The sequence below is a fragment of the Hypanus sabinus genome, chromosome 4 (genome assembly GCF_030144855.1).
Source record: "Hypanus sabinus isolate sHypSab1 chromosome 4, sHypSab1.hap1, whole genome shotgun sequence".
Lineage (NCBI taxonomy): Eukaryota > Metazoa > Chordata > Chondrichthyes > Myliobatiformes > Dasyatidae > Hypanus > Hypanus sabinus.
In genome coordinates this window covers 37,349,401-37,373,718 of record NC_082709.1, presented here as the reverse complement: position 1 = coordinate 37,373,718, position 24,318 = coordinate 37,349,401, and the positions used below count along the sequence as shown (strand labels likewise).

The 24,318-nt window shown below is 42.2% G+C and overlaps 1 protein-coding gene and 1 long non-coding RNA gene across 20 annotated transcripts in view; one reads left to right on the top strand and one right to left on the bottom strand.

Annotated features, from left to right (window-relative positions):
- The window catches only part of LOC132392662 (uncharacterized), a 41,048-nt gene extending 25,664 nt beyond the window's left edge, over positions 1-15,384 (top strand). The window contains exon 3 of the long non-coding RNA XR_009511616.1: positions 14,862-15,384. This is a non-coding gene — a long non-coding RNA (uncharacterized LOC132392662). The remainder of the gene's footprint in view (positions 1-14,861) is intronic.
- Positions 1-24,318, bottom strand: part of LOC132392660 (PTB domain-containing engulfment adapter protein 1-like) — a 403,579-nt gene that overhangs the window by 92,590 nt on the left and 286,671 nt on the right. For all 19 annotated transcript variants that reach the window (XM_059966854.1, XM_059966855.1, XM_059966853.1 and 16 more), the window contains 2 exons: positions 10,009-10,107; positions 2,128-2,265 (listed from right to left, as the gene is read on the bottom strand). In XM_059966854.1, coding sequence (XP_059822837.1) covers positions 2,128-2,265; positions 10,009-10,107 — 237 coding nt within the window. The remainder of the gene's footprint in view (positions 1-2,127; positions 2,266-10,008; positions 10,108-24,318) is intronic.

Sequence of the window (24,318 nt, the reverse complement as noted above, 5' to 3'; positions counted from 1 at the left end):
TATTTATCTGGATTTTAAAACATATGGTCAGTGTTTAACTAATTTTATTCAATGGGTATCATCTAACCACATACCAGAGTCACACAACTTGGAAATTTAAAGTGTACAAAACCAAGTACCATATCCATGACATTCTCTCTACCCAAATTAATAGGACTGTAACTCCTGCTGTTTAGTTTGAATTCAGTATTTCCTTCTATGGAAATGACTTGGTCTGGACTGAATTAAATCCTGAATGTTTGACTTTGCCAATAATTACTATTTCAAGAAAGCATAAAATGTTTAACACAGATTCAATATATCTAACCATTAGTCTTCTCAAAATGCATTCTTTTGATTTTCTTGAACACGAAAGGTCAAACCAAATAATTGAGTATAATACTAAGTATAACACAGAAACACATCTTTTCTCCTCTGAGAACACCAACTGATCCAGAAGGGACCGTGCCAATGAAAAGTTTACAATATTGTCATGATATATTGCCCTTTCAGAATGTTCCCTGAAACAATGAAGCAATGCCAGATTGCTCAGGCTCAATTGTAATAGCTTCATGCCCATATTTACATCAAAAGATGCAGTTGCTTTGATTTGTTAGCTGACACAGTTGAATAACTGTGCCACCTGCTTCAAAGGAACAAGTAGCATATTTGCAATTCAGAATTGGCACAGCTAGTGAAAGCAGCTGACAGCCTAATCCCTGGGGTCTCTTTCTCCACTATTTTCCAAGCAACTGTACACTGCATTCCCTGGAGGTGAGACTGACCATCATTTAGTGCAACACCCCAACAGCATCAATCAGGTCACCTAATGTCATGCCGCACTCTCTCCCTGCCAGCCCAAGTTTTAGCTTCAACCGTCAAGATCATTGTATATGACACTTGCTTTTAGTAACCATTCTGACATCTAAGCGAAATTTATAGAGGCTCAAGAAAAAAAAGGCAATTTTTTATTGACTAACTTTCATCTGCATGGGGAAAAATAAATTAATCTCACAATGTTCCTAATGCAGAAGTCATGACACATCGCATTAAGGCAAATGTGGCCATGGCATATTTTAAAGGGTGCTATGGTAAAAAAAAATGTCTGAGCTAAATTCAGTTTGGATGGTGTCAGATACATTTTCAGGGATAGGGCTATTTCCTAATGTAGCACGTAAACGATCTCGAAGGAGAGACACTGTGTTACAGAACATGCATTCACTTAAGAAATACATTGCTGTAGGGAAATCAAATCACCTCTACCTACTGATTATTTCACTACACAGACCATCCTAATTCACAGCTATGAATTGAACTAAGCCCAAGTGAACAAATGGGCTCAAGACATTGATGTAATCATGACAAAGGCATGCTAGCAGCTCCATGTTGTTAGGGATTTAAGGAAATTTGGTATCACACCAAACATTCTTACAAACTGCTTTACAAGTAAGTGGAGCTCCATCACAGGCCCAATACCACGACACCCCCAACACACAGATGGCACAGTAGCTAGCACAGTGGTTTATAGTTCCGGCAATGTAGGTTCAGTTCCCACAGCTGCCTATAAGGAGTTTGTGCATTCTTCCTTTGACCATGTGTGCTTCCTCCAGGTGCTCTGGTTTCCTCCCACAATCCAAAGAAATACTGGTTGGTAGGTTAATAGGTCACTGTAAATTGTCCCATGATTAGGCTATATTAAATCAGGGGTTACTGACAGGCAAGGCATGAAGAGCCAGAAGGGCCTATTTTATGCTATATGCCAGTAAATTTAAATAAATAAATGTCAACTATACCTTGAAGGGGCAGTTCTTCAAGTAGGTGGCATTCATTATTAAGGCCATTTACCATCCAGCATATGCCCTCTTCTCATTACTACCATCAAAGATGAGGTAGTGCAGCTTGAAATCCGACAGTTCACATAGCTTCTTCCCCTCCAATATCTAAGTTATGAATGATTCATGAACCCATGAATATCATTTTCAATCTGCACTATTTTTATAGACTTCTATGTCTTTGTACTGCCCTTTTGGCACAAAAGAATAAATTTCACATCATATGTTAGCAATATCTGATTCTGAAATGATTTACATTATGTTTACCACAGAATTTCTTCAATAGCATAGCCTAACATCTCTTTTGTAGACTTACACACTTCTCACTGTCAAACACGTAGCACAAATGTTTATTTGACTCAGCATCCTTGCAAATAAAAGTAAATATCTTCTTGTCAGTTTTGTCATCTGCGCAGAAGGATATTCGGTGCAATTGACAATTATGCAGAATTTCCTGCAAGGCAAACACAGTTAAGTATTTTCATTATTCACCATTGTAATCAGATGAAAAGAAATCAAGTCACAGAAGATTTCTGAGCAGTATTTACTAAATAGTTGAGCCTTACTGATCTCTTAAGGAGTGACCATTTATAATTAAGAACATTTAATATAATTAATATGACTAATTTATTCTAATACAACTTGCTTTAAGCTACAAAGATTATATCAATTATGGCTTACTTTAAGCTACAAAGATGACAGCAATATTTTCCTGCATAATTTTCTACCAATCTCCGTCTCAGTTTCTCCAATACAGAACTCCAGGATAAATTACTAATGATAATAAACCTTTTGAATACAGTGCTAATTTTCTTGATGCTACATTTTACTTAGAAATTTAGTTCTTCAACTGAAAATCATCTAATTAGGAAAAGCAACATACAAATTTTCATCACTACCATTTGCTGCAATGTATAATCCCACTCAAGAAACCAGTCTCATACGCCTACAATTTCTCTTCCATATTGCTTGGGAAAATGACATTTTATGATTTTTTTGTTTATCAAGATGTAGTGGTGTGCTACACACAGCACTGAAATAACGACACGTAGTCGATGAGCTGCAGTTGCAAAAGAGATTTATTTGAACTTCGCGGCCTCACTGTTAAGCCTTCCTGATCCTGCCCTTCACAGTCCCGTCCCGTGCTCGGGCTTTTCCCCTTGCTGGTGAAGCAGACTTGGCGCCCTTTTTGGGACTGGCCTCAATGCCGGCGCGTGCCGACTTGTGAGCCGGTTCGAGTGCGCTGGGAAGTGGGTTGCCATATAACCCCCACCCCCAGAACCAGTGATACACCCCCCAGTGTCCACAGTCTGGGCCGGACTCTGTTTGGAAGGTCTGACTGCAGTGACTGCAGAGGTTCCGCTGCGGTGCCAGAATCATGACCGGCTGTGCCACGTTCATATGGGCCGGTTAGAGTCGGTCCACCGTGAAAACCTCCTCCCTCCCCCCAATGTCCAGCACGAATGTGGACCCATTGTTTCTGATCACCGTAAACGGCCCTTCCGAGGGCCTCTCCTTCCTAGGGCCTCTGTAGCGGTGCCCGATGTCCGCCCCATCATACAAAAACAAAATTAAAGTTTTGCAGGTCTTTGGGTACGCAGGTCGGGTTCTGCCCATGCTGCGAAGTGGGTATGGGGGCCAGGTTACCAGCCTCTCGCGTAGCCTGCCCAGGACTGCTGCGGGTTCTTCCTCTTGCCCCCTTGGGGCTGGTATGAACACCCCTGGGACAACCAGGAGTGCGCCGTACACCAACTCGGCAGATCTTCTTTGGGCGCCGTGTGGATTCCGAGCAGGACCCAGGGAAGATCGTCCACCCAGTTAGGTCCTCTCAGGCGGGCCATGAGAGCCGACTTCAGGTGACGGTGGAAACGCTCCACCAGGCCGTTCGACTGTGGGAGGTAGGCAGTTGTGTGGTGCAGCTGTGTCCCCAAAAGGCTGGCCATAGCTGACCACAGGCTGGAAGTGAACTGGGCGCCTCTGTCAGAGGTAATGTGGGCCGGTACACCAAAGCGAGATACCCAGGTGGCGATCAGTGCTAGGGCGCAAGATTCGGAGGTGGTGTCGGTGAGCAGGACCGCCTCTGGCCATCTTGTGAACCAGTCACTAGTCCACGATAGTGAGGAGGTGCCGCGCTCTGCGTGACACTGGCAGGGGGCCCACGATATCCACATGAATGTGGTCGAAATGCCGGGGGGTGGGGTGGAACTGCTGTGGCAGAGCTTTTGTGTGCCGCTGCACCTTGGCAGTTTGGCAGTGCATGCACGTTCTGGCCCATTCACCGACCTGCTTGCGGAGTCCGTGCCAAACGAACCTGTTAGAGACCATCCAGATGGAGGGGTGCACTAAGTTATGAATGGAGTCAAAAATGCGCCGCCGCCAGGCTGCTGGGACAACGGGGCGGGGTTGGCCGGTGGTGACATCACAGAATAGGGTCCTCTCACCTGGGCCTATGGGGAGGTCCTGAAGCTGCAAACCGGAGACTGCGGTTCTGTAACTTGGGATCTCCTCGTCTGCCTGCTCCGCCTCCGCCAATGCTTCATAGTCTACCCCTTGGGACAGGGCATGAATGGTAGGGCGAGACAGAGCGTCCGCCACGACATTGTCCTTTCCCCTAGACATGCCGGACATCAGAGATGTAAGACAGATGTCGCTGCTGGCGGGACACCCAGGGATTGGACACCTTCGTGAATGCAAAGGTAAGTGGTTTGTGGTCTGTGAATGCGATGAAGGGCCTACCTTCCAAGAAGTACCTGAAATGCCGGATTGCCAGGTATAGCGCCAACAGTTCCCGGTCGAAAGCACTGTATTTGAGCTCGGGTGGCCGCAGGTGTTTGCTGAAAAACGCCAGGGGTTGCCGGCGACCGGCGATGAGTTGCTCCAGTACCCCACCGACTGCCGTGTTAGATGCGTCCACTGCGAGGGCGGTAGGGGCGTCCATTCTGGGATGTACTAGCATTGCGGCGTTCGCCAAGGCTTCTTTCGTTTTAATGAAAGTGGCGGTGGACTCCTCGTCCCAGGTAATGTCCTTGCCCAGACCCGACATCAGGGTGAACAGGGGGCGCATGATTCGGGCAGCTAAAGGGAGCAAGTGGTGGTAGAAATTGACCACACCCACAAATTCCTGAAGGCCTTTGATTGTATTGGGTTGGGGGAAATGGCGGACTGCGTCTACCTTAGCGGGCAGAGGGGTTGCCCCGTCTTTAGTAATCCTGTGGCCCAGGAAGTCGATGGTGTCGAGTCTGAACTGGCATGTACCCAGGTTGATTGTCAGGCCGTATTCACTCAGTCGGGCATTGAGTTGACGGAAGTGGGACAGATGCTCCTGCCGACTGCTGCTGGCTATGAGGATGTCGTCCAAATAGATGAAAGCGAAGTCTAGGTCGCGTCCCACCGCGTCCATTAACCGCTGGAACGTCTATGCGGCATTCTTCAGGCCGAACGGCATGCAGAGGAACTCGAAAAGGCCGAAAGGGGTGATGAGAGCCGTTTTGGGGATGTCGTCCGGATGCATTGGGATTTGATGGTATCCCCGAATGAGGTCCACCTTGGAGAAGATCCGTGCGCCGTGCAGGTTTACTGCAAAATCCTGTATGTGCGGCACAGGGTAGCGGTCCGGTGTGGTAGCCTCATTCAGTCTGCGGTAGTCGCCGCATGGTCTCCAGCCCCCTGATGCTTTGGGCACCATGTGCAGGGGGGAGGCCCATGGGCTGTCGGACCGCCGTATGATCCCCAATTCCTCCATCCTCTTGAACTCCTCCTTCGCCAGTCGGAGCTTGTCCAGGGGAAGCCTTCGAGTGCGGGCGTGGAGGGGTGGTCCCTGGGTCGGGATGTGATGCTGTACGCCGTGTCTGGGCATGACTGCCATGAACTGCGGTGCCAGAACCGATGGGAAATCCGCCAGGACTCTGGCGAAGTCGTTGTCGGACAGCGTGATGGAGTCGAGGTGTGGGGCCGGCGACTGGGCTTCACCCAGGGAGAATGTTTGAAAGGTCTTGCCGTGGACCAGTCTCTTCCTGGGCAGGTCGGCCAGTAGGCTGTGAGCTCGCAAAAAATCTGTGCCCAGGAGCAGTTGGGCTACGGCGGCCCGTGTGAAGTCCCACGTGAACCGGCTGGAGCCGAACTGTAACCGCACCATACGGGTGCCGTAGGTCCTTACTGTGCTGCCGTTCGCGGCCCTCAGGGTGGAACCTGGTGCCCTGTTGCGGGTGTCGTAACTCGTCGGAGGTAAGCCGCTGATCTCGGCACCGGTGTCCACCAAACAGCGGCGTCCCGACCGAATGTCGCACACATACAGGAGTTTCCCGGGAACTTGCAGGGCGGGCGACAACGGCGGGCTTCTGCGCCCCACCGCTGGTGGTAGAAGCACCATTGTTCGTTGGTCTCCTCACCCCTCCCTCTGGGTTAGTGGGCTCTGCTGCCGGGCCTGGTCTGGTCTGCTGCTGGGAGTGTGCCCTGGTGATCTGTGCGATGGACTCCCCACTCTCCTTCTTGGCTTTCCACAGTACATCTGCCCAGGCCGCCACCTTCCGGGGGTCGCTGAAATCTGCGTCGGACAGCAGCAGGCGTATGTCCTCGGGCAGCTGCTCCGGGAATGCCTGCTCAAACATGAGGCAGAGCTTGTGTCCTCCGGCCAGGGACAGCATCTCGTTCATCAAAGCCGACGGTGGCCTGTCTCCCAAACCATCCAGGTGCAGTAAGCGGGCAGCTCGCTCGCGCTGTGAGAGCCCGGAAGTCCTTATGAACAGGGCTTTCAATTCCGTGTATTTGCCGTCCGCTGGGGAAGACTGTATGAACTCCTCAAGCTGGGCCGCTGTTTCCTGGTTGAGGGAGCTCACCACGTAGTAGTAACGTGTGGCATCCGAGGTTATCTGCCGAACGTGGAATTGGGCTTCTGCTTGCTGGAACCATAGGTGAGGTCGCAGCGTCCAGAAGCTTGGCAGTTTCAATGAAACCACATGAACAGATGTGGCGTCGTTCATCTTCGGCTCAAATATCATTTGGGCCGTCGGGGTCACCAATTGTAGCGATGTACTACATGCAGCGCTAAAATAATGACACGTAGTCAATAAGCTGCAGTTGCAAAAGAGATATATTCGAACTTCGCGGCCTCGCTTTTAAGCCTTCCTGATCCCGCCCTCCCCGGGGGGGAATACTGTAGGGGGCGCGTATTCACAGTCCCGTCCCGCGCGCGGGCTTTTACCCTTGCTGGTGAAGCAGACTTGGCGCCCTTTTTGGGACTGGCCTCGATGCCGGCGCGTGCCGATTTGTGAGCCGGTTCGAGTGCGCTGTGAAGTGGGTCGCCACAAGGACATAATACTTTGCCGTACTCTTGTATCCTTCCTAACCACAGGTGAAGTGCCAATGGACTGGAGTATAACCAATCTTGTTCCTTTGTTTAAGAGGAAAACAGTGACAAACCAGGAATTTTATAAGCTAGTGAGCCTTGCACCAAAGGTAGGGAAATTATAGGAGAAACTCATTAGGGGAAAGGAATCATTTGCATGTGGAAAAGCATTAATTTATTATGGATAGCTAGCACAGCTGTTCTGGTAACGTCCTGTAAGATGGCGGTGTACTCAATCACAGTGGCTACTACTGGGTCAACCAAAGATGTATAATTGTCTTTTTTAAACTTACCTTTTATGATCGCAAGATCTGCTGGACATTGAAAAAGTTAAGTACTGCAGGTGTAGCCTCATTGACAGAGAAACTGGAGGAGCTGGACTTGGTGCGGATCGTGCTGCTGCCTCCACCAGAGACCATGGAGGAGACGGTGCGCGCAGCTGGTGTGCTGTCTGACAGGGTGTCATCACCCTGTTGTACATTGTCAATGTGGAATGCTGCCAGTCCGATTCACTGATTGATTGGCTGAGGAATGAGCTACGTGGTTTTGGTCATAGCGAGAACTATGCCTCAAACCATGATGTTGCCTGTATACAGCCATCCAGGACAGAGGTGTTACAGTCAGTGTGCTCCACTGGAGGCAGTGTAGCATGGTATACAAGCTGGAGCTGCTGCTGCCCCTGGTGTTTGCTCAGCAGAAGACAAGCTGAATTGCTTTCGTTGCAGATTTTTGCAACATTGATGGACTCAGGGTCTGGGACTATATATATATCTGTGTGACTGTATTTTACTGACATCTTATACGTGCTTGCTATCTTATATGTGCTTTATGCTGTGTCATTTGTCTGCATTCATGGATGGTCGAATGTCAACTAAACTTGAACTTCTCACAAATTTCATTGAGGTTTTTGCGGATGAAGAAGCTTAATGTGGTTAGGGCAGTGGATGTTGTCTACGTTGATGTTAAGGGCTTTGATTAGAGATAGAGACCTTGGGGTCATCTCCATAACTTCCTGAAAATGACAACACAATTGGATATGATGGCAAAGAAAGCAAAGGGCGTTACTGCCTTCACCAGATGGGAACTTGAATATAAAAGTTAGCATGTTATGTGTAGCTGTGTAGACCACATTTGGAATATTGTGTGTAGATTTTGCTACCACATTATGAGGAAGATTTAATGGCTTTGGAGAGGGTGCAGAAGAAATTCACCTGAATGTTGCCTAGAATTTCAGGATGTATATTGTATACATTTCTCTGACATTAAGTACACTTACTGAACCCTATTGAAGTGTCTTGGCCAGAAGGTGAAATTGGATGAACTTGGATTTTTTTTCCTTCTGGAGATTTGAAAACTAATGAGTAATTTGACATAAAGAAAGAACATTATGAGCAGCACAGGCTGTTTCCAATGTTACTATTGTATCTGCTGCTAGCACCTTCCCTAGCAACATATTTCAGACAGCTAACACTTAGTATAAAAACCACTTTCCTCAGTTCAACTTAAACCTGTACTCGGTAGTATTTGACATTTCTACACCTTGAGTAACTACCCTGTTATGCCTCTCTACATTTTGCATACTTTAATCCGCTAATGTGGAGAGTGGCAGTGAGGCAGGAAAGAGGAGATAGTTATATTGGTAAAGATGGGTGGGACAGGTAGCGATAATTTGGCGAAGGGGGAATACGCATCAGGTCAAGCCAATTCAAGTTTATTGTCATGTGCATAAATATGGTGAGACGCAGATACAGTTAAAAACTTGCCTGTGGTAGCGTCAGAGGTGTGTAGATTCAGACAACACACAGAACATAAATTATACATACATTATATAAGAAAAAATCTGCACAGAACAAGATATTAGTGCAAAAAACAATGAGAAACAAGTCTACCAGTTGTGCAAGGTGTAGTCTATAGTTTTCCATTGCTGATATAGAACTAGGGTTGCACAGTTTGTTTTAAGAACATGATGATTGTAGCTGTTCCTGAACCTGTTAGTGTGTGATTTCAGGCTACCATCCCCCAGTCCAATGTTAGCCGTGTGAAGAGGGCATCAGTGGTGCAGATCTTGGTAGGTACTGTCTTCGAGGCCGAGTGTGGGAAGGGATTGTGAGATGCTGTGGAAGGGGGGGGGGGGAATAACTGGTGAGATAGATTTTTTCCTAACAAATTCAGCAGGGAGGAATTAAAGAAAATAGTAAGAGACTAGAGTGAGTGATGGGAGCAATTACTAAGAATATTAAGTGAAGAATCAGCTTAGAAGAAGATGGATTCCTTAACTGAGCAATAGTTCAGAGAAGTTCAAGTCCATTATACAAAGCTAATGGAAGCAATTAACTTTTGGTTAATGCCAGTTAAAGTGTGCATGGCATAAGAGAGTATAAGTTAGACCCAAATAAGGCCAAAATGAGGGTTCTGTGCCATCTGAGATTACCTTGAATATTTTCCCCCCAAGGTAATCACAAATATCGTACTTTAATATCTTTATAAACTATTTCCAACATTTTCATTACAACATATATTATGCTAACAGGCCTGTCATTTCCCATTTCCTGACTCACTTTTAGAAATTATATTTTCTAATTTCTAATCTAATGGAAATGTTTGAAAATGCACAATGGTTATGGTGATCATCATGGTATATAAATCATGCTTGTCTATCCAATAGCTATTTTCTTAAAAAGTAGGATCAAGCATGAATACATCTTGCTTGCTTACAATAATTCATGTCTTCTAGTTCTTATTTTTTCAGAAGTAATGTGCAGTTTCTGATGAAAAATGATTATATGCTATGAAATACAGGTTGATCCTCCAGAAAATTATTTGAATAATTATTAATTGTTAAGAATTACTTACTTTTGTTTTGGAGTCTAAAATTTTGACGCCATAGATGGAAATTTGTAGTTCAACTTTGGGAGTCTTCTGACCTTCTGACTTTTTTATATGTCTTGCAAACTAAAAATAAAATAAGACAATTTCCAGGTTTTGTTTTTCTGCATTAATAAATGAGAATATAATTTATATAAAAATGAAAATATCAAAATATTCCTAATTATATCCTGGAAAAGAAGAAACTCTATTAAATAAGAGCACACTAAATCCGCAAAATATTGGATTTTTGATTCTAAAAACTTCAAATAGCTCCAAAAAAAACTAACATCAGTAAATGCAACATTTAATGAACAACTCTTAAAGTCCGTCAAACAAAGCTTAAATACAAAATGGCTTCAAAACTTGCTTAATTATATCTTCTATTCTGACTTCAAATTGCTTTATATCAGTAATTTCCACATAAAACAAAAGCTCTGTTGTTCTATCCAAAGTCTGAATGTTTCAACCCGCACATCCTAAGTACATTACAGATACAATTTGGACTTGCCCATTCTTGCAGTATTCTTTCAATAGTATAGTAGAACAGAATCCATCACATACTACAAGAAAGGACAATCTCCATGAACTCCAAAAAGAGGCATTTGTTTTTGTCAAATCTCCGACTCCATCCAATTATAACTGCATTAAGCACAATTAAACTTGGCACTTCCTTCTCTTTTTCTTGAAATCAAGGGCACCATTAATGGTAACCAAAGTGCCCTAAGCAAGCCTAGCATTTCAAAAATGACTGGATAATTTTCAGAGTAATTCTTTTGTTAAAAAGAATGCAGCTGTTGAAATAGCAATTTATCATCAACAGCACATTCATTAACCATATGAAAAAATACATAAAATGTGTATTGTAGCTAAAAACAAAAATACTATACTCACACATTTTTCTAGTCGCTTTTCCCATCTTATTTTATTGCTCTATACACTCTATTTTTGGATTCAAAGTGAGGAAGCTATGTACAATGAACTATGTTGCAAACCAGTGATGAGGATGCAAGGTCAAAAGAGGCCTTGGAAACTTGTAAAGTGTGAGGAAAATGATCACTGGGACAATCTGGAAGTCCACGATCACTTGCTTTGATTATTTGAAGCCCTGCAAGTTGCATTCTGGGGTAATAATATACAACATAATCAAAAATGTAAAATAACTAGCAACATAAATAAAGCAATACACATAAAGTGCTGGAGGAACTCAGCAGGTCAGGCAGCATCTATAGAAATGAATAAACAGATGATGTTTCAGGCGGAAACCCTTCGTCAAGACTGAAAAGGAGGAAGGAAGATGCCAGACTGAATAACAATCCTCAAATAGAAACTGGGGCATTGCGAAGAACAAGAACAGGACAATTCTAAGCAGGTTCCATTTGAGGGCTTGGGTTATATGACTGGATGCTTGGAAATGTTTTTCTTTTCAATACATCAATGGTGAGAATACCTTTCCACAAATAGTGCAAAACTTGAATGCACAAAAACCAGTATCTTATCTAAAGTGAGTTGTGATGAATGTACAATAACAGCAAGTATTTTAACAATCATGGAAAGCGGAAGATATTTTTGAAGTAGCACAAAAGTCACAAGATCATTTAAACCTCAAACCATCAAAACTTGCCGAGACTTACCAAGATGATATTTGAAAAGAGAAGTCAAGCAAGAGGTTGTTATTGTTGAAGAACCTTTTGGCACAATAATCTTGGGGCCTCTCATGTTATGCATCATGAGATATGTTTATTTGTGGCTTAATAAGCAAGAATATTCAGAAGTTATAAAGTCTCATACTTGGGCTTGTTTTTCCAAAAGAGCAACACAGTTGGAGATGGTATCAATGAATTTTAGAGAATTTCACTAATGGAAGGGTATAAGTAAGAATGGACTTTATGATCTCAGAGCAATAACAAGAGGATGAATCCCAAAGCAGGATAGGAATATGTCATGAATGTAACACAGATACAGACTGCCTATGCAATCAAGATGATGAACTAATACATCCCCAAACACCATATTATTTTCAACGTTTTCAGAAGTGCTCAGGCAACTACAAAAACATGATATAAAGCTCAAAAGAAGGAAGTGTGCAAATTGATAAAGCTACAAAGCATGGGAATATTACCGAACTTCCATCTTTAAGTATGGCGTGGTCTTCTTGCATCAAGTATATTGAGAAGACAAATATTCAGACACTTCCGTATTGAATAATCTGTTTTTATGAGTGCAGATAATTGCCTGGATTAAATGGTGTGATTACAGGAAATCTGAACAGCTGACATCTAAGTGCACTACTCAAGATTGCAAAGACATACATGTATAACATAGAAATCAATTTTTAAAAACACGATTATTGTGAGAAATTGGTTAATAATTTCTTAGTACTTGGAGACAGGCATTCAAAATGGACCGAGATGAAGGACTTTTGGTCCTATGCTAGAATAAAGTGTACATTGAAGAACTGAACCCCATGTTCCTATGTCACAGATCTACTTTTGGATAACAGTTCATTTAATGTCGATTTGTACATTGCATGAAACAAGGTAATATTAAACACATGGTCATCTGACCATATCATCCATCAGCAAATGGCAGAGTTTTCAAAGCACCTCTGAAGGAATAATTATTGCAAGGATACTGAATTTGAGCAATGAGACCTATATAAATTCTACTAAACTACAGAACCAAACATTCCGTAACAAGTTATAATCCTGCTGCAGAGGACTAACCTAACAAGAGCCCAGTTCAGTTAAATCTGGAAAGGGGTAACTATGAGTAACAGAATTATGAGTCAAGCTATAAATCAGCAACATAAGAATTCAAGTGGCAATGCTAACAATTCAAAATGTATCGATGTGTGATTATTGAAGTGTGCTGCAGAGAGAAATCATGAACTTATTCCAGAGGACACTGTCGAAGAAACAAAACAAAATGCAATAAACTAATTTTTAAAATACACCATCAAGTCAACGAAGGGATACAACATCAATGGAATGGGTTCCTTTGAGAAGATGGAAGTTAACTCGGGGAACCTGTAACAGGGTCAACTTCCAAATAATAAGGAAATGTCTTCTTTTCAGAAATGGAAAAGCAGTGTTATATAAATCTCCGATTATAAAGGTCTAATGCATGTGCCCACCAACACTGTATTTAGTAACACTGAATATCTTCGGGCAGCTCTTCATGTCCCTCCATGTCTTCGTACTGCTTGAGTTTAAAAACACACACATCAACTTAAAGCAATACAGGTCCTGCTTAAATACATAATAAGCACAAAGTCCTCCTTGTCCAATCTCATTAGCTGGTTTTGTATCTACACCAGGTATAGCTGGTGCCTTGGGCATAGTTAATTCGCTAATAATAAAATATACACATTCTTGATCGATAAGCCATGGAACCTGGGCCTCTGCAATTGGATCCTCAACTTCCTAACTGGCAGACCACAGTCTGCGCTGATTGGTATTAATAACTCGTCCTCACTGATGATCAACACTGGCACACTTCAGGGATGTGTGCTTAGCCCACTGCTCTACTCTGCCTATACCTATAGCTGTGTGGCTAGGCATAGCTGAAATGCCATCTATAATTTTGATGATGATACAACCATTGTTGGCAGAATCTCAGATGGAGATCAGAAGGTGTGCAGGAGCAACATATACCAGCTGGTTGAGTGGAGGCACAGCAACAACCTTGCATTCAACTCCGTAAAGACTAAAGAGCTGATTGTGGAATTCAGAAAGGGTAGGACAAGGGATCACAAACCAATCCTCGCAGAGGGATCAGGAGTGGAGAGAATGAGAAATTTCAAGTTCCTGGATGTCAAGATCTCTGCGGATCTCACCTGTCTCCAACACATCGCTGCAGCTATAAACAAGGCAAGACAGCAGCTGTATTTCACTAGGAGCTTGAGGAGATTTGGTTTGTCACCTAAGACACTTGAAACCTTCTACAGATGTACCGTGGAGAGCTTCCTGACAGGCTGCATCGCTATCTGGTATTGGGGGAGTGTGGGGTGGAACAACTGTACATGATTGAGAGAAGCTACAGAAAGTTGTAAAATTATCAGCTCCATCTTGGGTACAAGCCTCCATAATATTCAAGACATCTTCAAGGAGAGGTGCCTCATTGAGGACCTCCAACACCCAGTACATATCTTCTTCTTATTGTTACCATCAGGAAGGAAGTACAGAAGCACAAAGGCACACACTCAGCGATTCAGGAACATCTTCTTCCCCTTGACATCCAATTCCTAAATGGACACTGAACCCATAAAACCACCTCACTTTTATTATTGCAACACACACAAAATGCGGGTGGACGCGTTCCACATGCATTTTGTGTGTGTTGCTTGAATTTCCGGCATCTGCAGATTTCCTCGTGTTTGTCACTTCTATTATTTCTGTTTTTGTACTATTTTTAATTTAATTACTTTAAATGCACATATAACTTACTGTAATTGATTTAATCATTTTTTCCCATATTATCATGTATTCCATGGTACTGCTGCCACTAAGTTATCAAATTTCACGACATATGCCAGTGATATTAAATCTGATTCTGAACTTTCTGAAACATACAAAAGTTTCTATGTGTTCTCATTTCTATGTGACAGGTTACAAAGTTTACTAAAATATTCACACATATTCAAATATTACAGCTTACAAAAAAAACGATACGCTTACAGTACTGGCTCCTGAACCAACGTTGATAACTTCAATTACCTCAACATCGAACTGAATCCACAACCTATGTATTCACTTTCAGAGACTTGTTACCTCATGTCCACAATATCATTTATTACTTATTTCTTTTTAGATATTTACACAGTTTGTCTTCTTTTACAGATTGCTGAGGGGATCTGATCCCTGAGGGAATCGGGCCTGCAGTCCTCGGAGTCGCCTGATGCCAGTGGCCGGAGGTGGGGACGTCATAAGGGGTGTGCGAGGAAGCAGAAGTGAGGCGAGCGGGCAGGAGTCCATGTCAGGAAAAAGGCAAGCCCTAGCCGGCCGGCTCTCCCGTCTAATATGCTCTCCAATGGACTCGGCGGGAGTACAGAAACAGACGGAATCCCAGATGTCGCCACTGAGCCATTTATTTATTTAACAGATTTTCCCCGAAGTAATCGGACTACCAACCTACTGCCCTCTGCCGTGCCTATTGTCTTCTTTATTATTTATTGTAATGCCTGCACTGTTCTGCGTACTTTATGAAGTCCTGGGCAGGTCTGTAGTCTAGTGTAGTTTTTATGTTGGTTTACGTAGTTCAGTGTAGTTTTTGTATTGTTCATGTAGCACCATGGTCCTGAAAAATGTTGTCTCTTTTTTTTACTGTGTACTGTACCAGCAGTTATGGTCAAAATAACAATAAAAGGCGACTTGAACTTGAAGTTGATTGGTTGCTTGTCCTTTTTTTTTGTTTGTAGTTTACCATTGATCCTATTGCTACTTTGTATCTTCTGTGAACACCCACAAGAAAAATGAATCTCAAGGTAGTATATAGTGACATATATTTACTTGGATAATAAATTCACTTTGAACTTAAACTACTATTTTATTGAAATATATATTAAACACAAATCAGAAAGACTATAACACAGCAAAATAAAAATTCCATGTCCCATTTTAATCTGACAAAAGGTTTTCCAGTATAGCTTAGGATACCTGTAAACAATTTGTTGTATTTTTAATTACCACATCACATTTCCCTGGCATATTTAGTTGGTACATCAGTCTTTCTGTGGATCTGAATAATGGCAGAACTATCTAGCTCAGAATTTCACCAGGACTTCAGAGATAAAGGAAAGATACAACAGCCTTTCATTAAGAATGTTACTTATAGTGCTTTAAAATGAGAGGGAATATTGACTTGCTTAAAAAGAGATCATTTATCTCCTAATTCAATCCCAGCTATTATTGTTTTCTGCTGAGTGAGTTATTCAAAGATTCAAAGTACATGCATTATCAAAGAATGTATAAATTACACACCTTGAAATCTATTTGCTTACAGGCAGCCACAAAGAAAGAAACCAGGATAACCCAATTTAAAAATAATGAAAGAACATAAACAAATGTGCAGGGAAAGAGAGAAAAAAAAAATCACAAATCATGCAGACAACAGAAGTAAGCCAACGGGTTTCTGAACCAGACTGAGTCCCAGATTCCCTCCAAGAGCCCAAGCTTCAATCTCAGCTCAGCAAGCCACTTCTCTCACTCACTCACTTTATCTCCAACGGTGAAATAAACTCTATCTGTGATCCCGGCTCACACACATTGCACCTTGCCATGCCCCAGCAAGGCTCATCCCCTAAACCAGCCTTGCCTCCTCATGGTTTGCATTGATAGTTCACCACAATTTACTTCAGAATAGGATGGGACTGAATTGACTTTATTTCCTACATCCTTCACATACACGAGGAGTAAAAATCTTTACGTTAGGTTTCCGTCTAAAGGTGCAATGTGCAATCATAGTAATTTATAATAGTATATAATAAATAGAACAGTCAATGCGACATAGAAATACACTCAAATCAGCGTGAGCTAATCAGTCTGATGGCCTGGTGGAAGAAGCTGTCCAGGAGCCTGTTGATCCTGGCTTTTATGCTGCGGTATTGTTTCCCAGATGGTAGCAGCTGGAATAGATTGTGGTTGGGGTGAAAGATATTATAAGTAATGTTTTTAGTCGAACCTCTTCGCTTTTGATCTACCAGTAAGCTGTTGCGCACTTTCTGTAGCACCATCTTAAACATGATTTGACTCCATCAGCACTTAAAACTATTAAATTCAGGGTGTTTTGCTAACAATAATTCCACAATTCTTGTGTAGAGATGAAGTAACTTAGCTGCTCAACTATCAGCCAAGATTTCACACAGCTCAACAAAATAACTTTCTGCTTGTTTGTTTTTCCAGTGTCCGATTTTGGCAGCAAAGTCAATGAGTACTAATCATGCAGCAAAGAGGCAAATCCATCTGTGTATGAGTAGTTAAGCCCTTGCATTTGCCCACACTCAGAGGCAGAGCTAAAAGTAATCAACACCATCACTGAAGCAAATAAGATAGTGGTCTTGCACTATACTTCAACAAGACAAAGGCCCTCTACCAACCTGCCATCTCTCAGCAGAGACAAACATTAATGATGAAATTTATCACCACCTTTGAAATGCTAGCCCAGCCTTTGGTTAAGTGAGGAGAAGGGATTTGAAGATAAATCTTGCGTAAAACTGACGGCTTAGTAAACAGCAGTGATGCCTATTTTTCTACATGTTTTGGCGAACTGGAGTCATCTCAAAGCACTTGAAAAATACCAGCAATCCTGTTTCTGTAAAACTCTCAATTCACTGGAAGGATAAGTGAACTCAGTCTTCTCTTCCATGCCAACATCACCAATGTATAGATCCGAATCATGCCGAGTTGGGCAGATGATCACGTTACAGATATTAGACGAGAATATTGTAACTGATACCTTGTTCTGAACTCTGTCTTAGGAAAAGACCAGCAGTGGACAGAGGAAAAGATTCATGAATGTGCCTCAGTATCTCTTTGAAGAAATGCAACATTATGCTTATGTGATGGACGTAGTAAACCATTCACCAGCCAAACATGTAAGGCATCTCTTGCCCTGTCTGTGGAAGTCTGCAGTTCACATATTGGCCTCATTAGTCACTTCAGCACCCAGAAAAATGGAGTGGAAGTCATCCTCGATTTCAAGGGATTACTTAAGTCAACATAGATGGGAACTGATGTAGTCATTTTCACTAAGTCTATGAAGTTACATCCCACAGACCTGTATATGAATTAGAGACAATTGGCTGGAATAAAGAAATAATAATTCCACGAGCCTCCTGACATAGGGGTCTTCATGTACATACAATAAGTGTTGTGTCACCCTAGGACCTTCTGAGAGATAGCTGAAATTATCTAATTTCTAAACATGAATAACAATATCGAGTGCCATACAATTTGGCAGATTTCTTTCAACAGAGCAGACTATCTTTACTTCTGTCAGTCACAAATTTTTTTTGTCATGTTTCCTATACCTAATACTAAATAATGAAGTAGAAAGGAGTGAGTTTTGAGTCCATTAGAAACAACACATTCTCATCACAAAAATATTCAGCCACTGCTAATTTCCATTCCCTGCCACTGAAAAATTTGAGATTGAACATGCCAGTCTGCCACATAGGTGTTTATATTTTTGACCAGCCTGCCATGTCAAAAGCCCGGCTATGTCCAAGTACATCACATCAACAAGCTAGACCTTTCACTCTCTTTGCTAGCTCCTCATAAAATTGTTCCAATCCTGAACAAATTCACAGTGCCCTTGATCAAACTTTGTCTTTCTAAATGAATACTTTCCTTGAAGTGTAAGATTAATCAAATAAGTGTGTGTCTGTTTTACCTGAGAATGGGTATGTGTGAGTAATTCTTTGCTCCATAACAGAGGGCAACCAATCCCTCTAAGCCAATCATTTCAGTAAATCAAACAACCTTTTGCCTTATTGATGGCCAACATGCTTCATATTAGTTTAACATCAGTGACTAAATGTAGGTTCCAAATAAACCTAAGGGTTAAATAATCAAAAAATCCAAGATGGGCTAATCTTACAAAATAGTCTTACAACATTCAAACAAAACACAAATGTTGTGAGATTTCCTTCACAATTATAACTTTTATCATTTATAGTAACATACTGGGGTCAGTCCACTTGCGTACATCACAGCACCAAATTTATGGTTTTAGATGCCCTTTTGAAGTAGGACAGGAGTTTCTGCTTCTGCCATCCTTTCATGCAGCAAATTCCAGATACTGACCACTCTCCACGTTTCCTCATGTTCCCTCTATTCCTTCTAGATTTCTGAACCTTCTGCTAAAGGAAATGGCCATTTCTTATTTATTCTTTTCAATCCCCACATAATGTCTATACCTTAATTATTTCATTCTTCATCCTCTTCTTATCCAGTCTTTCCTCACAGCTACAATCTTCCAGTACTTTCCACTTTTGAAAATGCTCTTTGCATCTTCTCTAGAATACTCCTTCATTCCTGTCATCTGTTGTCAGGTTGTGCGTGCATTTTCCATGTGGTCCAATTAGTTCATCCATAGTTTCCTTTATCTTATATTAGAAGCATCACTTAGGCTTTCCTAATGACCTTATTTATCTGTACACCCCAAGGTCCCATTGTTCTTCTACCCTATTTAATATACTTCCATTCATTATATGTTCTGTTGTATTGTTACTCAACAAATGCATTACCTCACAATTCCCCAGAATCTATTCCACTTGTCATTTATCTGCTACAGAGATCAGACCTTCTACAACATCCTGCATCACTCCCCTTCAATGTTAACCACTACACCAATTTTTGTGTCACCTCAAACTCAAAGTTCAGTAATTAAAATACATCAAAAAATTCAACTTTGCAACTAAGGAACCATATTAATACCTTCAAGCAAAAAACTTTCCAATCAGAAAAACATACAGCAACCACTGCACGTTATTTCCTGTGCTGAACAATGTGTACACGACGGACCGCACAAGTTGGAACCTGGTGCAAAAAACAAACTGCTGAAGAAACTCAGCAGGCCAGGCAGCATTTGTAGATGGAAATATCCACATGAAGAGTTTCAACCCAAAATGTGGACCACCAGTTTCCCTTCACAGATGTTGGCTGGCCTGCTACATTTCTCTAGCAGTTTGAGCTAGTCGGTCTTGGATTCCATTAAGCTTTTACTTTTTTGTTCAGGCTGCCACTTGGATCCATATTAATAGTTTTGCAAATGCCTGCATAGATCACATCAAATGCACGGCTTTCGTCAACCACTCCCTAAACAAAACTATGCTGTTGGCAACACACATAAATTACTGGAGGAACTCAGTAGGCCAGGCAGGCAGCATCTATGGAAAAGTCTAGTCATCGTCTTGGAACACACACAAAATGCTGGTGGAACACAGCAGGCCAGGCAGCATCTATAGGAAGAAATACAGTCGACGTTTTGGACCGAGACCCTTCGTCAGGATGTCGGCCTGATACGTCAACTGTACATGTTGTTCCTCCAACCTGAAAGTGGCCCCATCATGATAGTAGAGGAGGCCATGGATTGACATATCAGATTAGGAATGGGAAGTGGAATTAAAATGGGAGATCCTGCTTCTTCTGGCAGATGGAGCATAGATGTTTGGCGATGCAGTCTCCTCATCTACGTCTGGCATCATCGATATACAGGAGGCCACACCAGGAGCACAGAACACAGGTATATGACCCCAACAGACTCTCAGGTGAATCAATAAGATGGATGTGGAAAGGATGGTTCCTCTGCTGGATGAAATGGCAGAGTGGATTTGATTGGCTGAATGGCCTAATTCTGCTCCTATGTTTTATGACTAAACTTTTCCTTTTTATATGAAGGCAGATGTTTTCCCATGTAGTTGAACCCATTAAACTACATGCAACCTAAGTTAAACTATTTGCTCTGTAATTATTAAATAGTTTTAAGATAATTTCTTCAGCTAATTCTCAAATACAGCATGACCACGTAAGTGATAGCTTCAATGAACGGTGAAAGCAATATGGTATTAATTTTATTTTTGCAGTTTCATTCAGGATTTAACGTTATTATTAAGTGGTGCTCTCATCTGTCAATAATTCACTCTTTACACTAACTGAAATGAGAACAAGACACTTAACAATATTTAGGAGAAAAACAGGCAACTGTTGCCAGCGAGAGGTGACAAAATGTTAGATTCCATTGGAAATCTGAAAAAATTTAAAACTTTGATTCTTCTCTACTTGATTCTGGAGTGCTTATATTAAATAAATTTCCTAATAAAAATAATGCTCAAATTAACTGAAAATTTACTGCACAAAATTAGCTGATGATAATTTTGGAAGGTCGGATTTGAAGTTAGATTACAGGTTTAATGGCAGGATTCATGACCGTGCAGGAACAGAGGGATCTTAGGTTCCATGTTCATAGATGTGTTGGCCTTCATTATTAAGTGTTACGTACCCCGTAACTGGGTGTCTGACCAGCAGAGAAAGAAGAATCTGTTGGAGTCTGGTGGTACCAAACTAAAGGTGTTTATTAGTAAACTACACAATACAGTATCAAAAATGCAAATATACATATAAAACAAGTTAGCAGTAATAAACCTAAAAGTGTAGGAATAATAATAATCAATAATAAACAAGCTCTATTGATGTCTAGGGGTAAATGAATTGTCATAGGAAAGTTTAGAGTTCAGTTCATAAATGCTGATGTAGTCATGGTTGTTGTATTGAAATCGTTGGGGAGAGAGAGAGAGAGCGAGATGTAACAGCAACAGCTGCAGCAGACAAACCTTTTGTAGCTTTTTTAATCCGTCATATCGTTGTGGCCATTCAGTTATGACCCTTCAGGTCTTCAGCTAGACCATTCTTCTGTGGTGGACTCATCACTCTGGCATGAGTGGACACACACACAAGTCCCCACCGGCCCTGCTGTAACACTGTGAGCTTTACTGACCGATCTCCTGATTCGGTCTCCGAAGCCCCCACCTTTCTGTGGGTTCCCAGCACTCAGTCAGTGTCCACTGGTGTGTCTGAAGGGTGTCTCTCCAGACCTGTCTTTTATCCCCACTCACGGAGTCTCAGCTATCCATCAACTCTGAATGACCGAGTCCATCAAATCAGGCCACTCCTGCTATCTCCTGAGGAATGTTAACGAGCAAAGTCCTTGTAGTGGAAGGTAAATAATCCAGGAAGAGTCATAATACAGTAAACCAACAGTTTCTCTCCCAATCTTATCTGTAGCAAATGTTCTTGCCTGGGCTTTATCTTTCTGTCTCTCATGAGCAGCATAGTAACAGCAATAGTTCGTAGTTCTCGGGGGGGGGGGAAGGTTTGGGAATGGTTAACTCTGCACCCCATTGTCCATCAGGTCTGTCTATCACTCATAACAAGAGTGGTTACACCACTCTTGGAGTTTTGGGCTTAGTTCTAGGCATCTCATTATAGGAAGGATGTGGAAGCTTTGGAGTGGGTGCAAAGCAGGTCACCAGGGTGCTGCCTGGACTAGGGAGCATGTCTTATGAGGATAGGCTGAGCAAGCTGGAGCTTTTCTCTTTGAAACAAAGAAGGTTGAGTGGCGACTTAATAGAGGTGCAAAAGATGATAAAAGGAAGAGGGTAGATAGCCAGAGATGATTACAGCTAACAGAAAGGAACACAATTTTAAGGTGATTGAAGTACTGTATAGGATAGTGGTTGACAACCAGTCGATCGTGATCGACCGGATGATCTTTGGGACTTTTCCAGTAGATCCCCCAAAAAAAGAAAAATACACAAATACTGTTGTAATGTGAGCATTATAAAAATAAGTAATACTGATTAGGATAATGGTAATATAGCAATACTCCTGCTATGGAAAGCTGTTTGTGAAAGAAGTTGTTTCCGGGATTGCAGTGTTTTATTTCCGTTCTTTCTGCCCGGTTTGCATGTGTGTACAGCCCCTCCGCCATGCACTGTGGTTCAGTGAAAACCTCTGTATATTAATTATTGGTTTTGCCATCCCAGATAAAGTTGTTCCTTTGGGCACGAGGTTGTCGAGTGGCCCTTTTTCAAAGTAGAAGTTACTGCAAATACATTATGCCTGATAAACCTTTTGATGCAAAAGCAAATTTTACCCCTAGAGCGCATGTGCAAGTTGTTTTTAACCCACACTTAGTTGCTTTCCCTGGTTATTGAGCTTCTCTTTTTCTGCAGTCCAGCGTCGTGTGTCACATGTGTGCTGACATCATGTGACTGTTGTATTTTTTCAGCGTAGCTTGTGCTGCATCAGTGACCAGCTAGATTAGAGTACAGACCATCACAAACATCAATATACGGCACTCGCTGGTGATATCCTGCAAGGTAGCTAGCTAGTATGGCGGAGGCTCCATGAAAGAAGGCAAAAACATACAAATCCCATCCAGAATGGGAAGAGGATTTTCTATTTCCCTTGGTGAAAGACAAATGTGTATTCATGTTGTGCCACCAAACACAAACACTGACTACAAGAGGGAATCTGGAGCAGCACCACAACACTAACCACCAGAAATTTAAAGACACCTGCCCCCCAAAGAGTGCAATCCATGCAAGGGAAGTTGATGAACTGAAATTGGGGAATCACAAAACATGCTGCTTGAAAATAAGGCTGCTATTGAATCATCATTTCATGTAAATCACTTTTTGGCTAAACACAAGAAGCCTTTTACAGATGGCGATTTATTCAAGGAAGCAATGGCCATTACCGCAGAGACTGTTTTTAATGACTTTAAAAACAAAAATGACATCAAACCACAATACATAATAAACCACTTGGCCCTGCAACAGTGACAAGGAGGGTGGAGTCACTGTCAGAGAATGTGGATCAACAAGTGTTAAAGGACTTGTCACTCGAATATTTTTCAGTACAGTTTGATGAATCCCTGGACGTAATGCAAACAGCTCAGCTTGTTGTATTTGTCAGAATGGGTTTCCATGCTTTTACAACAAAGGAGGACTTCCTCACTCTTTTGCACTTAAAGGAGAGAACATTTACAATAAGTTTAAAAAATATGTCCGTGAACGTGACATCCCCATTCATTAACTGGTGGCAAATACTACTGATCGGGCCCCTGCAATGCATGGTGTGTATGTTGGTTTTATAGCATTGTGCCGTAATGACCCAGATTTTCCTAACTTCCTGGATTACCACTGTGTGATTCATCAGCAGGCCTTGGCTGGGGAGGTCGTGGACTTTCCTCATGTAATGACACTGGTGGTCAAACTGATGAACTTGATTTGAGCAAAAACGCTTCAGCACCGCTTATTCAAGGCGTTATTGGATGAGCTCGATGCCACTTACGGAGACATAATTCTTCATGCTGATGTTCAGTGGCTGAGTGGCAAAGTGCTGCAATGATTTGTTGACTTGCTGCCTGAGATAAAGACTTTTCTGTTGACAAGAAATGAGGAGCACGAGGAACTGGCAGATGATGTGTGGCTACTGGATTTAGGGTTTCTGACAGACCTAATGGCTAAATTAAACACACTTAACAATGAGCTCATGGGAAAAGACCGACACCTGCCCCACACGATAAGCGCTGTAAATGCGTTTAAGGCCAAGCTTGGTGTTTGGATTTCAAGTTTAAAGAATGGGAGGCTGACACACTTTCCCAACTTGGAGAAAATGTTACAGGCCATCAAGGCAAAAAATGCTTTTCGCCCTGAGCAGTACCGTGCTTACCTAGACAAACTGGCAATAGAGTTCGATCAGTGTTTTGGGGAGTTAAACATCATGAAAGATA